The following is a 15,554-nucleotide window of genomic DNA, read 5'->3' as shown; positions in this document are numbered from 1 at the left end:
TGATGCGATAATAATCAACTGACGTTTATAATATCAAAGTTAATTTTGCTCTATTATACTTCGTAAATTGAATTTTGAAATTATGAAGTATTTATTTTCACTAAATATTAAAAGCACTAATTAACTTTGTAACAAAATATGTTTACACAAAATTATAATTTTAAGGTAATATTATCCAATTAAATTTTATAAATAAAATTAGATTTGAATATTTCCATTTACTAATTAATTCAATTAAATGAATCGTCGTCATAGTCGAATCATTCGTTTTGTGTTCTATATCTTTTTAATTAATTTTTATTTGAATAAATATTGCACTAATAATGGCCGTAATTTAATTTAGTTTATCGAATTTGTGACTGAAATATCACGGCAATTCGTCACGTGTGTCTGGGTAAATTCTACTGTCGGTTAATTAGGCCTTCATATTCAGTTAAGGTGGTTGGATGATGGAACGTATTGCTCGGAAAATGTGGGTTATGCAAAATTAACTTCTACATTATCTGAGTGATCTTCAAAGGACCCATTAATGGGCGGTCATACAGTCGAAATTACCTGAAATGCGTCCCGCAAGACCGGGTGTCGGGCACGAATTTATGCTGTACAAAATTTAAGTGTCACTTCCCTTTTATTTTTGATATTCGATAAGTTGAGACGGCATGCGGAAGGGAATTGTTGACGTGTACTGTACATTTCTACGGTTGAGTGTTTCCTTAGGAGACGAGCCAAAATATTGACTTTAGGCGAAACGTATAAGAGGGATTTCTTTCAGTCCAAAACAAGTATTGTTTGTTTCTTGACGCCATTTTTAAATTATTCGTTTTTTTTTTTTTTGTGAAAACATTTGTTGTGTTGGTGTAAACGTGTTGTTCCATCTAACATGTTACACTCGAAGTGTGTCGACTGATTAATTAACAGGTCAGACAATTTAATTAAATGTCCATGTAGCAGCATATAATCAAATACGTCGTAAGTCACATGTAGGTGCCTAAATTCAACATATAGATATAGTGAACTTGGTGTGGTTTTGGTTGTTGTAATGCCGATCTAATTACTCCTGTCTACCAGGAAGTTAATTAAGTCTAGGTATTAGTTTACTTTAAAACCATCATTGAATCAAGGAAGGACTCAAGCTTCTCAAGTTTACATGTTGCGGATCTGAACTGTATATTAGAGTTTCATTGATGACCTTCATGCACCAGATTGAGATAATTGAAATTTTGTTCATGTTGCTAGAACAAACCAAACTCAATTACACATAATTCTCAATGTTAATGTGGTGTTTGAAGCAGCGTCTTCAATTAGTGCCTTGAGCTAATTCCATTTCATATGATTTACTTATACTTGAAATTAATGTTAAAATGTTGGGTATAATCTAAAATTCTCATTGCCATTAAATTGTAGTTATTTTAACAATTTTTGGTCAAATTTATACACGTTAAATAGTTGGATCATAACTCTTTTATTTATTGTGACTGTTGAAATAATATTAATTTACAGTTGTTCTTTTATTTTATAAAAACTAGTATATTATTCTATATTTTTCTGAATTCAGCTTGACATAATATTGAAAAAGATTTTTTATGGTTAAATATGTATTATTAAATTTAACATATGATATATAATTTTGGCCCAAACATTGATGTTTGGTCTTTTAACTAATCCAACACAATTTTGGGGATTTGTGTGGGATCATTTTCATGTTGAATCATATTTATTAAGAGCATCATTTATTTAACACATGGAAGCTAAATGTTGCTTAATACAAGGGATATACCCCGTACATAAATTTAAGGGAGCCTACGCCAGAAGAATTTTAGCATGGCCATAGATAACATAATTGAACTGGCACCATGACTCTGTGGGTATAACCATGACTAATATTAGTCATCCTACCGAGCTAAAAATACACAAAAAGTTGATTATACCCACAGTGTCAATTCAATACAAGCAGAATCATATTTTTTTAACAAATTAGATTTAGACTCGTCAGAGACCAATATTCTGTGGTTCAGAGAATGGGAACCAGAGTGAAATTAGTACTTTCACATTTATTGTAGAAATCAGCGTTTTTCTTGTAGGTCTAAGGTCCAACGAACGTTTATCCACTATTTATCTTCACACAGTCCGTCAACTAATTTCAACAAGTCCCATTTCGTCCAAGTTGGCTTAGTTGGCTTTAATTTCAGTTGATGATAAGATTGCATTGTTTTTTTACATTCGTTTTAGATTTTCTTTCAAATTTTGGAACTGAACATTTTTGATAGCTACCAATCGACTAGTTTCTCTATATTTTTAATAATATGGGAAACGAATGACTTTATTTGCAGTAAATTCAAAATAATCTCTTCTTGTTTTTCTCTATTTTGGTAAAGGCAAATCATAATTTTTCTTTCTGTTTCACTTCGACCAAAGATTTTATAATAATATCAGGACCGTCAGTAAATGGTTAATTTAAATTCATGGAGAGTAATAAAAAAACATGAAGTAAAAAGTTGTTTTTTCCATTGAAAGATAAAAAAAGTACATAATTTTTTAAAGAATAAAATTAGATTGGCCAGTAGTACAGTAAACACAATAATAACTGGTACTGGCATTCAATTCAAATACTATCTTCATATTTTTAATATATTTTAATAAGTTTTTGTAATTTTGACTACTACTACACTCATTGAGGCATCGTGGCATCGATCTAATGACATTATCGACATATTCTTGTGGTATCTCATGCCACACGAACTATAATTTCCTTAAGCGTAGCCCCATCATATTCCACACATGTTCACTTGGGGAAAGGTCTGAAGATTTGGGTGACCAATGCAGTAAATTTATATGGGATGCTTCTAGGAAGTTTAATGTATTCCTGGAAATATGAAAACGGGCATTATCTCGCTGAAAAATTACTCCGAGATCTCTTCTTATGTAGGGATGAAAATAAGGCTCCAAATCGTTATCTACATGTCGCTGGGACGTCATAATGTCCTTAATGAAAACTGAAGGTGACCTGCTGCCATAAGCAATACCATTAAACCCACAGTGGCAAAAAATTCATCAGCAATGATCCGCATTAAACTTTTCCTTAAGGTCAATAATCTAAGACGACGGTCTTGTGGCTCTGTGGTAGCTCTGGATCTTCGGAAACAACACTTACATTTCTGTTCGAACGCTATTTCTCGAAACGAAATTTCTGCTGGACCACTATTCTAAGTCTAAAGTTGTTAAATTGGTTAAAATTATTTCTTCGTACTCTAGGCATGTCAAACGTTTAATATAAATTAATAAATAAAATAAATTGTTACAAAAACTAATTACATGCTTGTTTGAGATACCTTAAAGATATGAAGAAAGAAGAACATTGACTTGACAAATTTTAATCATTAGTTAGTATAATAGTCAGTGTCTATGTACAGAATCAAGTAGAATTAAAGTAGACTCCTTACTTTTGATCATGTTTACAAACTTAAATATCAAAATACATTATTTTCCCAACCTTGGATAATTTGAATAATAATAAAAACAAATGGCAAACAAATTTAGTTTCATGGAACAACATATTTCAGTTCCATGAAAATATTTATTTAATATAGTCATGAGCAGAATCTACCAGTGGACTAAAACAAAACCGTTTTATTGTAAATTTATCTAATAGAAAGATGCTTATTTTAAATGTGAGAGAAAACTTGTGTTGAAAACACAAACAAATTATCATAAATCTAACTGAAATCCATTGTTTCAGGTTCAGGGAGGCGAAAATTTGCAAACGGCTTAAGTGCAAATGCTGATATCCGAGTTCTCCGCGACTCGAGTTGATTAATTTAGCCGCGTGAATAGAGTTTGGATTCAGTGAAGAGACTATCCGAGGTAACGCCGCCGTCGCCGCGAAAACGGTTAAATTCGACAGAATGCACATGGAGTAAGTGATTCCGCCGGAAGCGGAATTCCTCAACTGCCCCGGGCTGCAACCCCCAATCAAACGCGGAAATGGAGGAGAACTACGTGACGTACGCCAACGACGGCAACGTCACCGACGACTACAACTACACCTTGTACAACAATTCCGAGTACAAAGACGAGGACTATTTGGCCTACATATTCCCCAGGCCGTGGATGTGGCCGTTGATATTCTTTCATTGCGTCGGTTTCGTCGTCGGCATCGTGGGCAACTGTCTGGTATGCGTGGCGGTTTACAGGAATCACAGCATGAGAACGGTGACGAACTATTTCATTGTTAATCTGGCGGTGGCCGATTTTCTCGTCATACTCTTCTGTCTGCCGCCCTCCGTTGTCTGGGACGTCACAAGCACCTGGTGGTTTGGCACTGCCATGTGCAAAATTGTTCTGTACTTACAGGTAAGTGTCGTTCCTTATAAAATCCTCTAGTGTATTGTCGAAATTAAATCAACCCACCACTCCCATCGGAACGATAAACGTGCAGATACAAGAAGGATAAAACATTATGAAACAAGTTTACATCAAATAAAGAACGATCTGAGAGCTGAACTTGCCTCGTACACTTCCGCCCGCTCTATTTTACTTCATCGCTTAACAACCCCCAGTTTAGATTACTGGTTGCGGAAACAAATTTCATTCTTAATATTTGCTCAAATTTGCTTTATAACCGAAAGTTAAATAGAATTGCTTGGATGTCCTTAGAACTTTACTGTTTACATTTCTTTCTAAGTAACTGGTTTAGTGGGTCAACGTTTAGAAATACTAAAACGTGAGGGGTTATGGGGACGAAAAGTTTACCGGGTTCAGCATTCGATAACTATTAAACTATAGTCGGAACGTTAATGTGGTAACTAAAATTGTTACGGAAATTAAACGGTCGTTGTAGTTGAGGAACAAAATAAAACAAACACTATGACAAAAACTTTATTGTATCAAAATTGCTGATAATAATGGGAAAAGCTGATAACATCACAATGAACATGCAAAAAAAGTTAAAATCTAATACGACCTTTTAATTTTTTGACAGTTTTATTAACATTTTCTTTTAAATTGTCATTGGCCTTGGATAACTCACGTTTGATGTTATCATTCACTTTATTTATTTCACGGGACACATTTTTCTTAAGCCTGTCGTTAGCCGCAGATGCAATTTTATCGATGTCCACATCTTCCGTTTTTTTCTGGAGCTCCTTTTGGCTTTCTGTGATTGTTACTAATTGGTGTTCAATTTCAGGCATTTTTTCAATAATAACAGTTTGAGATTGTTTTGTTACAATGACATCTTGATGTATCTCATCCAGCTTCAAATGGATTTTTTCTTGAGAAACTACAGCCTCCGTTTGGGAATCTTTGATTTCTTCTATAAGTTTAATTTGACTGTTGTTTGAAGCCGCAATTTCGGTATAAGAGTCCTTAATATTGAGTAATGTTTTGTCAATCGTTTCTAGAAGTTGTTGGTGCTTCTCCTCATTGTCTTTAATGAGACTGTCGTAGTAAGTTTGTCTTTCTAACTGGGCCTCCTCAAAGGCATTTTTGGACATTACGTATTCATTTACATTGGCCACATATTTGTCGGACATTTCTAACACATAGCTAATTTCGTGACCTTCATCTTCTTGCCAAGTGTTTTTTATATCGTCGGGGATTTCCCAGAAAAATAATCGCCGATGTCGGTACTTCTTGGTATTGGTGTCGTCATTTTTGTAAAATTTATTTTCATTCTCCAACACTACGCCTACTTTTGCGAAAATTTTGGCAGTCTTCCATTTAATTTCGTTGTCCGAAACAGTGCCACCCTTTCTTTGGCCAGTTGTTCCCAACTTCGATTGTCCCAACAATACACCTCTGGTCACTTCCTCCCTGTTCAGTTCTTTGCTCTCTTCGGTGTTCAAAAAATACGCAAACGATCGGTGTGACGCGTCCTTCGCCAACTTATACATGGCCCTTTTTTGGCCGCCATTGCAGGTCACCCTCTTGAACTGATCTTCGAAACACAGGAAAACGTCTATGGCGGACTGAATTAGTAGTTGACGAACGGTTTCCTTGTTATCGAAGTAGTAGTAGACTAGATTTGATAAAGCTATCGAGTTCTTTTTGTCCAACTTTTTTAGTACGTATATTTCTCCGCTGGTGACAGCCGATCCGATGCCTTTGCCATAAACTGGAATTGTTGATGCCAATAAGCTGAGCACTTTGCCGTGAATGGTGCCCTCTTTGTTAGGAACAGGTTTTTCCTCCAGAAGTTTATAGTAGAACATCAGATTTAACTCGAAGATCTCCACGAAATTGTAACAGAATTTTTTTAATAGTTCTTCCACCACATCTGCACATATTTCTTCTGTTGTTAACGATAGTACATTTTCTTCTGAAAAAAATAGTATTTACTTAATTTGAATTTTTTAAATAGATATATAATAAATACCTTCACTCTGTAATGTGTCAGTTTTATCCATGTTTACAGGCCAACGTAAAATAATTACGAACTAATAATATCTAGATAAATTGCACTGAATCCGACTCCTCCAACAACCGGTACACAATGAACTGTGATTTTTATATGCCACAGATACAATCACTTTTATTAATACTCGCAAACTGACGCCAACAAAAATAAAGTAGTTCCCCGTATTGACTCACTGTTCCTGCGGCGAACTCGGACGAGTTTTCACGAGTGTGAGTACTACTCAGTCGAAGCGAAGCGGAATATGCATAATAATTCTTATCTTTGTTGTTATATCCATTTAAAAGTTTAAATTTAGAAATATACAGTTTAAATAATTTTTGTTGCACTTCCAGGTACATGTTTTATTTATTTATGGAATGATTTTTACATTAAACAATGTGTAAACAAACGATAAGATTATAATAATCAGTAATAAGACAAAATTGATAAGTAACATACAGAATTGTAGATAAAACAGGTTTAGAATATTTTTGATGTGTTGTAGCTGTGTAAATCATACAAACCTTTTTCACACACTTTGCAAAAAGATAGTGAATAGTGAACCAAGGGAAAGAGATTATGTTTACAATTTGATCTACTAATGATTTGAAGGGAACCACGAACCCACCACAATGGTCTCGTAAATATTAAAGGTTTTAATAGGAACAATAGACACCAATGGATAAATTCTAATCAAGATTCAGCAAAATTCTAATCAAGTCCTGTACCCATTCACTTATTCAGCAGAGTCTTTGGTAGGTCAGTTGGGATAGAGAAACATCAACGTCTGATGAAGAAAAGGACAGTGGCAGTGTTTTAATCAGTAGGAACTAAACGATTCCATATTAAAAATAATCCTCTATCTAAATAAAAATTTCATAACTTTATTACTATATCCAGGTTTAATAAAAATAATCCACTTTATCTTGGTATTAATATAGAAAAGTTATTAGGGATTGTACCTCTATTGTCTTAAGAAAATAATTTGATGATGATCGGCTACTGACGATAATACGGATGATGATACTGATAATTATACTGATAATACAGGTGAAACTGATGATGCCTACTGTTGGACTCTTCAGTAAAAATATCCAAGTAAACTAAATGTTAAAAAAGTGATACTGTAACTACTCTTTGAAATGAATATTTAACTGTGTATTGTTGTCGTTGTCTTTTTTTAACTGACACTTAAAGCCCATATAAATAGTAATAAAATGAGAAATAAAAATTTGACATTATTTTTACTTGTATCCAGGTAATAATCCATTTTATATCTTGGTATTAACACTGAAAAGAGGTAAGGAATTGTACCTCTTTTGTCTTAAGAAAATAATTTGATAATTATTGACTTCTAACGATAAAACTGATGATGATACTGATGATGATGTTGAGGATTACTGATGATTGGACTTTTCAGAGAGAATATCCAAGAAAACTCCATGTTTAAAAAGTGATACTGTCAGTAATTTTTGAAATAAATATTTAACTAAGTATTGTTGTCGTTGTTTTTTTTTAACTGTCTCTCAATCCCCATATAAATAGTAATAAAGTGAAAAATTAATATTTGACAATCTTGTTACTTTTATCCAGGTTTGACAAAAATAATTACTTTATCTTGGTATTAATATTGAAAAGAGATAAGAAATTGTACCTCTTTTGTCTTAAGAAAATAATTTAATGATAATCTACTACTGACGATAATACTGATGTTACAGATTATGATGCTGATGAAACTGATGGTTACTACTGTCGGACTCTTCAGCGAGAATATCTAAGTAAACTCCATGTTAAAAAAAGTGATACTGTAACTACTTTTTGAAATACGTATTTAATTGAATACTCTTGTTGTTGATTTTCTTTTAACTGACATTCAGTGCCCATATAAATACGAATAAAAAAATATCATTCTATCTAAAAATTATTTTTAATTCTGCACAAAAATATTGTCTAGGGAGAGAAAGTCGTTGGCACCTAAATGTCAGAAAAACTAATTATGTTGATTAAATTAAGTGTTTCACAGGAAATTATTGTAATTGGATATTTATGAAGTTTTTTTAATGTTTAAATTATTCATCTAACTGTAAGTGTTATGCGTACAAATCGTAGTTATATAGGCAAAGAAATCCGTATGAAACGAAACAGGAGGTGCAAATGCATTTACAAATTCCATACATAAATCATACGTTTTCCGCGTGGATCTCCGGTGAATCGTATAATACAATCCGATAAGAATTTGAATGTCAGCAACGGATTGAAATGACAGTTCATCTGACTATGAAAATAATTTAAACTTAGCGCATTTGCATCGACGGCCGTACGGACCAGATCCACCAACAATAACAATGTACGTTGAAACCTTTATCGGTGGAGCCCACCATAAATTTTCGTGAGGCCAATTTAGCAACTAAATCTAATTTTACCGCACGCTCGTAAAACAAAAAAGAACCTTAAAAGGAACGACGCAGAGTGCATCTTTATTAATTTTTGTGGGGGGATTGTTTTGTCTTATTAAACTAGAATTACAGTCTCCCGCTACTTGGATATATGTGTGTGTGTGTGATCGCATTTTATTTATGTTGTAATTTATTCCGCAAGGTTCGGTATTAAATTTTATCTTCGGCTCAAAGTGAAATATTGTCTACACTGTCAATAGGGTTTTTATTCAGTGTATTTTTTTATAAAAGCGCTTTTCACCACACGTCTGCATATTCCGTTTTTTTCAATTAGTTCGTAATGCGTTTTTGAAAAAGCCCACAATATTGATTTATGAATGTCAGACCGTATATTCAACTTATGGCCGTCACAAATTGGACTGGCTACCCCATTGACTATTTTAGGAGTTTGTTTTTTAATAAACATTGGGTTGTATGGCCAAAGTTATGACCAAACATTTTATTAGTTTCCAAACTACCGATATGCAACCGTGGTAATAAAATTGGTGGTAGGGGGAAATTTTGATCAATAATAGTTTCAGATAATGCGGAAATGCTGATTCGATCAGCGGCGGTTTATCCTAAAGGAACTACAATTTGGCATTTAACGTGACGAAATAAATACATAAATAAACCCTCAATTGTAAGTAACATTAAATGATGTACCATTATGGAAACCTGGTTTCAAACCATTAAGTGGAGCCTTGCACGATCAGCAATGGTGGAATTACGCCCTATCAATAAAATGTCTCCATTTCCTCCCGGGTAGTATTTTACGACTTTTCTTTCTCATTTAAGATTCCATGCCCGGAAAAGAATTAATGCACTTGATCGCGTAAGTCAGATAAAGCGATCGAACAACCTATTAATTGCACCGACTGAAGTACTATTAATTATAGAAAAAGTCGACACACACTTAATTAAATCTAACGGTACACAGACAAAGTAAATAAAATAGGATTTCATTGGGATAATTTCAGGACTCATCAGCCGTTGAAATGTGCCCAGTAATAAATGGAATCTTTCTTTGTCTTAGTCTTATTCTGGCCAATTAAACATCAATGTGGTAAACGAATAAGGCTTTTCTTTTGCCTCTTTTAATAGCCCACGCTCTAAATGGAAAAAGATTAAGAATACGTCTTTAATCTATTAAATGTCCCACAACGTTCAACGTCACGCATCCGGCATCCGTTTAAAACATTAAAAAACGTATGCACTTTTATCTTTTCCACGTCCGTCACGACACACGATACTTTGCAGCATCATTGCGGCACACAAATCGTCGCATCTTAACTGCCGATCATTAATTGGCACGGCAGCGGTGCGGAATAAAACTTAACGCGTATTTAGTATTCCCCGTGCACCGTATCACCGACTAAATAAATTTTGAGCCGTAAAAACCTCCGGTAGTGTGCCGCGAAGTGAGCTTTCTAATCTCAAAGGATAAACATCACAGTTTATGGAATCAAATAGAGAAAATATCACTGGCCGCGATAAAAAGTGCATCAGTTTATTTGCGACGTTGATGTTCGAAGGAAATGTTTCCACATATTTTTACGCGTGGTCAACAAATGAAAATTTTACATTCGCCCTCGACGTCATGTGGTTGCAATGGCAAATAAAATTCGGATGGACATTTACTTTATTATTATGGTGCACTGGAAGTACTTCAATTTGAGGTTAGTAGTTTTTGGCAGTAAAATGTTTTAGTCCGTTAATGGATCAAAAATATGTATATTTTCGGATGCAACTGCCGGAATTAATGACAAAAGGAATTTCCGTCGAGACTTGAAGGATTTGATCCGACGTGAAATTTAATAATGTCCAAGACACGATCCTGTACGTCGTCGTAAACTGCATTGCGCATCTTTTGAAGTGGTATTTGCATTTCTTATGTTTTGTTGTTATGTTTTATTTTGACCAGTAATATTATTTGAATATTTGCAGCTAGATTTACAGATAGAGCATTTTAAATTTATTTTACATCTTATATAAAGTGATCGTAAAAAGTTGTCTTATTTTAGAAGCAAATGATTATTAATTAAAAATTAAAATTGTAATACTTTTATTACAATATCAGTAAGAAATTAAATCATAGGCAACTTAAAGTTTATTTTACAAAATAAATAAGAAATGTTTTTCCCACGTATAAAATGAAAAACTATTTTTTTTTAATATCAAGTAATTCCATCTCTGCTTCCTATTACAGCTTGTACCCTACGTGACATACTTTTTATCAGGTTATAGAGATGATTTTGATCTAAAGCGTCCCATAATTCTGGAAGAGGTTGTCTTAATTCTCTGTCAGTAGGAGCAAGCTGGTGAACAATTAATGATCTTCGAAGCATATCTCAGGCATGTTCTGAGATTCAGATCAGGCAACAAGGGTGATAAGGACGGACGATCAATTTGGTTGAGTTTCAGGACAATCCTAGATCTGTGTGGTCTAGTGTTGTCGTTTAAAAATCAAAACTTTGGTTCCAAATTCCATTGATAAAGTCCAATTTCGATTATCGATAATATTTAATGCACAAATTTTACTGGACATGCTATGGTCGCAGATGTAGAGCTTCGTTCTCCCTCTTTATTCTTTGTTTTGGGAGTCTCCAGACCTGTACACACCTATCACTAAATACTCCAAGTCTTCTTTCATCTGTAAACCTTACAGTATTCCACTCTTGTAATTCTGCTGCAATTGTCTTTCCTGGCAAGAAGATAATCTCGCTGCACGATGGACCGTTAATTGTTGAACAGTTAGAACCAAACTGAATATTTTAATATCGACTGAAACCCATTATGCGTTTTGAACCTCGTTGTTTCTTATCTAAGGTTTCATTGTTTTCATTTTTATGTTTTTATTCATAAATAAACAACAGATGCAGGGCATATAAAAATATATGGTTAAATTAATATTTTTGTCAAAATATGTTAATATGCTTAACATATTTCATGTTTTGTAAAATTTCCAATAAAAACCATTTTATGAATTTGAACATATTTTATTCTGTTCATTCTTAATTTATATCTCTATAGAAGTGGAGAATGTCTCAAAGAAGACTTTCTTCTGAAGGGTATTTGAACTAGTCTTAGAACCAGAAGACGTCTTCGACCCTTCTGTTGAACAGAGGACATCGGGTTAGACCAGTGAGCTTAAATACACATTATATCACTCGGAATATGGACCGTCCTCAAAGATACTCGAAACCACAAAAGAATGACAAGCTATAGATCAAGAAATTATTCGACTATGCCAGGGAGGGTGGAAGCTGTTTGTACAGAAAGGGGCCCAACCAAGTATTAACTGGAAAAATATAGTAGGAAATATTCTGTTCTTTTTTTTTTAAATTGTATTTAAATACTCAAGAAATTTGGTGATATTAGTTTTATTAGTGGTATTATATTACATTGTATTTATGAAAACTCAAATTGGTCATATAGTTGTTGCAATATAATGCCATTAGTATTCTGATAATCTGATGTAATTCAAATTATCCACTTCAAACGGCGAGCATGTATTTACCTGCAAAATTCAGAGAGGAAAACTAATTAGAGTCAATCGGAAAAAATTGCATATTACTATCCCCCAATGAATTTCAATTAAATAATCCGGTATCAAAAAACGGAAGAGAAATTAAAAAACTTGCCTCGTGTCCCGGAACATAAACAAGAAAATTTTCATTTAGTACTCGACTGCCTCTTGACAGTTTTTATTTGACTTGTAATTAGGAAAGTCATTTAACTCGGATTACGTTCTCAGGAACGGTTTTGGTAAATTGCCCGTAATCGGTTTCGGCGAAAACAAAATTTTTAATGGCCGATTCATCGATCTATTCATATTACATATGTCGTGTTTTTGTAAATATCGAAAACACACTCGGAAACTGATTAATACTTTTTTTCATACGCTGCGTGTTTGGCATTTTCAATGTTTATAAAATCGAAATAATAATGGGAAATTAATATAACAGTTGCAGTGGTATGAATTAATAATTATAACAACGAATAATTAATTGTATTTTGAATAATTTAACGCTAAGTTAATTTATATTATTGCAAATACTGTATAATAGAGGAATTAATTATTTAGTTGCTATCACATGTTAAATAAATATAAATGTTTATGTCCGATTTCCCTTCAAATTGCACAGTTCCCTATAATTGTGACTGAAAGTTGAAAATTAAGCTTTCGCATTTTCCACCCTAGTGGAACTGTCCGAAAACAATAAATTCACATCCCATACAAACAAATAGATTTCCCATAAAAAAACGTGTCGGGTAAATTGAATGTTGAGTGCGAGTTTATTCATTCGAAAAATTTAAATGGTCTCATATAAATCAGAAACGGAGAAAAACCTAATATGGATTTATTGTGCCCATTTATTAGTCTGATGTTTAATGAGATACTGCGGTCGACTATCAAAGTTGAATTATGAATAATGTAAAAGCCGATGAATCAACGCAAATCAGCCGAATGTAATCATAATTCGTCAGGTGTATTCATCAATTCGTACCGAAACAGATACATATGTATTCGAATAAATACATGTTTTCCAGGTAGAAGGACTAGGAATTACAATGTTTGTTTGCATGTTAATTTATAATCCCATTGATATTTAATTATGTTGTGCACAACTTATGGTATTATATTTTTTATCGACATTAACCTGTTCTTAGTGCCCCAGTTTACATTTATATAATTTCTGGCAAATTGTTACGGTCCATGTGTGACTAATGTGCGTTGCTGTAATCGGCTAATGTCCATTTTATGCAAAATCGCTAATCATTGTATTCAAATTATGCCAGATACATGTGTAAGCAACTAATATAAAATCCACCAATTATAATAATTTTAGAAGTAAATCTTCCATTTAGCACTTCATACAGGTACAGGTAGAGGAAATCAATCAGTGTTTCTAATTAAATACGGTGAAAGATACGGAATAGGAACAGCCGAGTGATCCAGAAAATTAGTTTTCTTTGGTGCACCTAAAAATATAAATTAAAAAGAGGTTTATGAAAGGAATAATATTTTTCCAATTGCGTCTATTCAGTTTCAGAACGTCGTAGAAATGTGATTTCCTATTATCAAATAGACAGATCCTTTTACAGTGGCGTAATGTGGAAATTGACCAAATTTCTTCGCAAGAAGGTTAATTAATTTGAAGTAAGCTTTTGTTTGAGTTAATTGTTTTGGCGAAAGTACGACAGATACTAATAGAAAATGTGTTAAAATTTAATAAGAAGAATATTGGGGGCCACAGAAGTATATTTATAGATATTATGAGAGACATTTTTGATTCCGGGGGAAAAACGGGAACATAAGTGAAGCAGAATCAAGAAAAAACTGCATATTAATAACTACACGTTCTTTCAAGCGATTCAAGACTAAAAATAATCTCAGAATGTTTATAACTCTAGGTGGTCAGTATTTTCAATTTATTTAACTTTTTACATATTTAATAGACGTAAAAATAAACAACTTTCTATTTATTCTAAAATTTTGATTTCTTTTAATTTAATTAATTATGAAATACCTGAAAAAAGATTCTCCTAAAGATTTTGCCGGTATAATTGCAATTTTGGAACATGGCAATCTGAGACAACAAGTTCATTTTGGACAAGACCAGACAGGGCAGTTTACTGATTACTTCTGTCAGACAAAGTTTCATATTATATACATCTACTATCAGAAGAACGTTGCATGAAGCTGTACTTACAGTTAGAAGACGTTCCCAACATCATCTATTAACCAAAGTTAGATAAAGGGATCATTTACTAATGTGACGAGAGATACTTGGGATTATTGCTTTTTAGAGATTGATAAATCATATGAGCTACTGAGCAGTGTAAGTTCTCCGTAATAATCCATATTAGGTGCTTCCACTGACTCACAAATATTGGCACCATGATCGAATGAGATGGTGAATGAGATAAAGATGTCATGTCTGACGAATCCCGGTTTCGTTCAGGGAAGATTGATGAATTTGTTTAGGAAACTGTACTTATTTACTATACTTATGTTGAAGGTATTCCAAATGCCAGATTTCAGCATGATAGCCACTTTGCAGTAATTTTAGAATATAATAGACTCTACAAATTCGAATAACATGAGACTCTTTGATCCAAAAACAGATTGATATGAATGAAAATTGCAGGTTATTAAATTCCCTAGATTCCATTCTAAATACATAAATAATATATATTAATAACATCAATCAAGTATGGTCATATGGGGAGAATGAACCATCCAATTTTTTTTCTTTTGAAAATTATGCTCCATTATGTAAATGTGAATGAAAGAAACATGATGTAATACGTTAAAACGGAGATTATTTGGGGAATGAGGAGATCAAACCCTGTTTTATGTCAGTGTATTCAAAAAAACTTTTTCATCGGAGACCTGCGTTAATGGCACATCGCCTCAAAACAAAAAAAAAAAGTAAATGTCGTTTAATCTGTATTTTAATGTGTATCAATCTAATCCTCGCCAAGTTAATCCTTTTAAAAAAAAAGCCGTGCAACACACTTCCGTTATGTTATGTTCTAGGTTTAATTTAAAACTTGTTCGAAATTTTAATTAAACGTTGACAGTAGATGTTTTTCATTTCGGCTGGACTTATGCAAATCCAGTGAATACATCCTTGCAAATGATATCAGTTTAATTGCCCTTTTCATTTTGTCATTAATTTCTATATTGGATTTTCTGCACCCTAATGGCGATAAAT

At 33.2% G+C, this 15,554-nt stretch overlaps 2 protein-coding genes across 2 annotated transcripts in view; one reads left to right on the top strand and one right to left on the bottom strand.

Annotated features, from left to right (window-relative positions):
• Positions 1-15,554, top strand: part of LOC109604489 (orexin receptor type 2-like) — a 121,088-nt gene that overhangs the window by 36,606 nt on the left and 68,928 nt on the right. The window contains exon 2 of the mRNA XM_049961819.1: positions 3,737-4,350. Within this exon, the coding sequence (XP_049817776.1) occupies positions 3,982-4,350 (369 nt within the window). The 5' untranslated portion in view covers positions 3,737-3,981. The remainder of the gene's footprint in view (positions 1-3,736; positions 4,351-15,554) is intronic.
• Positions 4,863-6,500, bottom strand: LOC109604526 (uncharacterized). Its single transcript, XM_020021064.2, has 2 exons — positions 6,374-6,500; positions 4,863-6,316 (listed from the first exon to the last, which is right to left on the bottom strand). Exons 1-2 carry the CDS (start codon positions 6,402-6,404, stop codon positions 4,944-4,946), a joined length of 1,404 nt encoding a protein of 467 aa, XP_019876623.2. The 5' UTR covers positions 6,405-6,500; the 3' UTR covers positions 4,863-4,943.

Source organism: Aethina tumida, chromosome 1, assembly GCF_024364675.1.
Source record: "Aethina tumida isolate Nest 87 chromosome 1, icAetTumi1.1, whole genome shotgun sequence".
In the NCBI taxonomy this organism is placed as follows: domain Eukaryota; kingdom Metazoa; phylum Arthropoda; class Insecta; order Coleoptera; family Nitidulidae; genus Aethina; species Aethina tumida.
The sequence above is the reverse complement of the archived record's forward strand: the minus strand, read 5'-3'. Positions and strand labels throughout refer to the sequence as shown.

Bases quoted from the DNA above. Each gene is read 5' to 3' on its own strand.
- LOC109604526 (XM_020021064.2), bottom strand. From the start codon at position 6,404: ATGGATAAAACTGACACATTACAGAGTGAAG. The intron at 6,317-6,373 runs GTATTTATTATA...TATTTTTTTCAG, and splicing joins TGACACATTACAGAGTGAAG to AAGAAAATGTACTATCGTTA.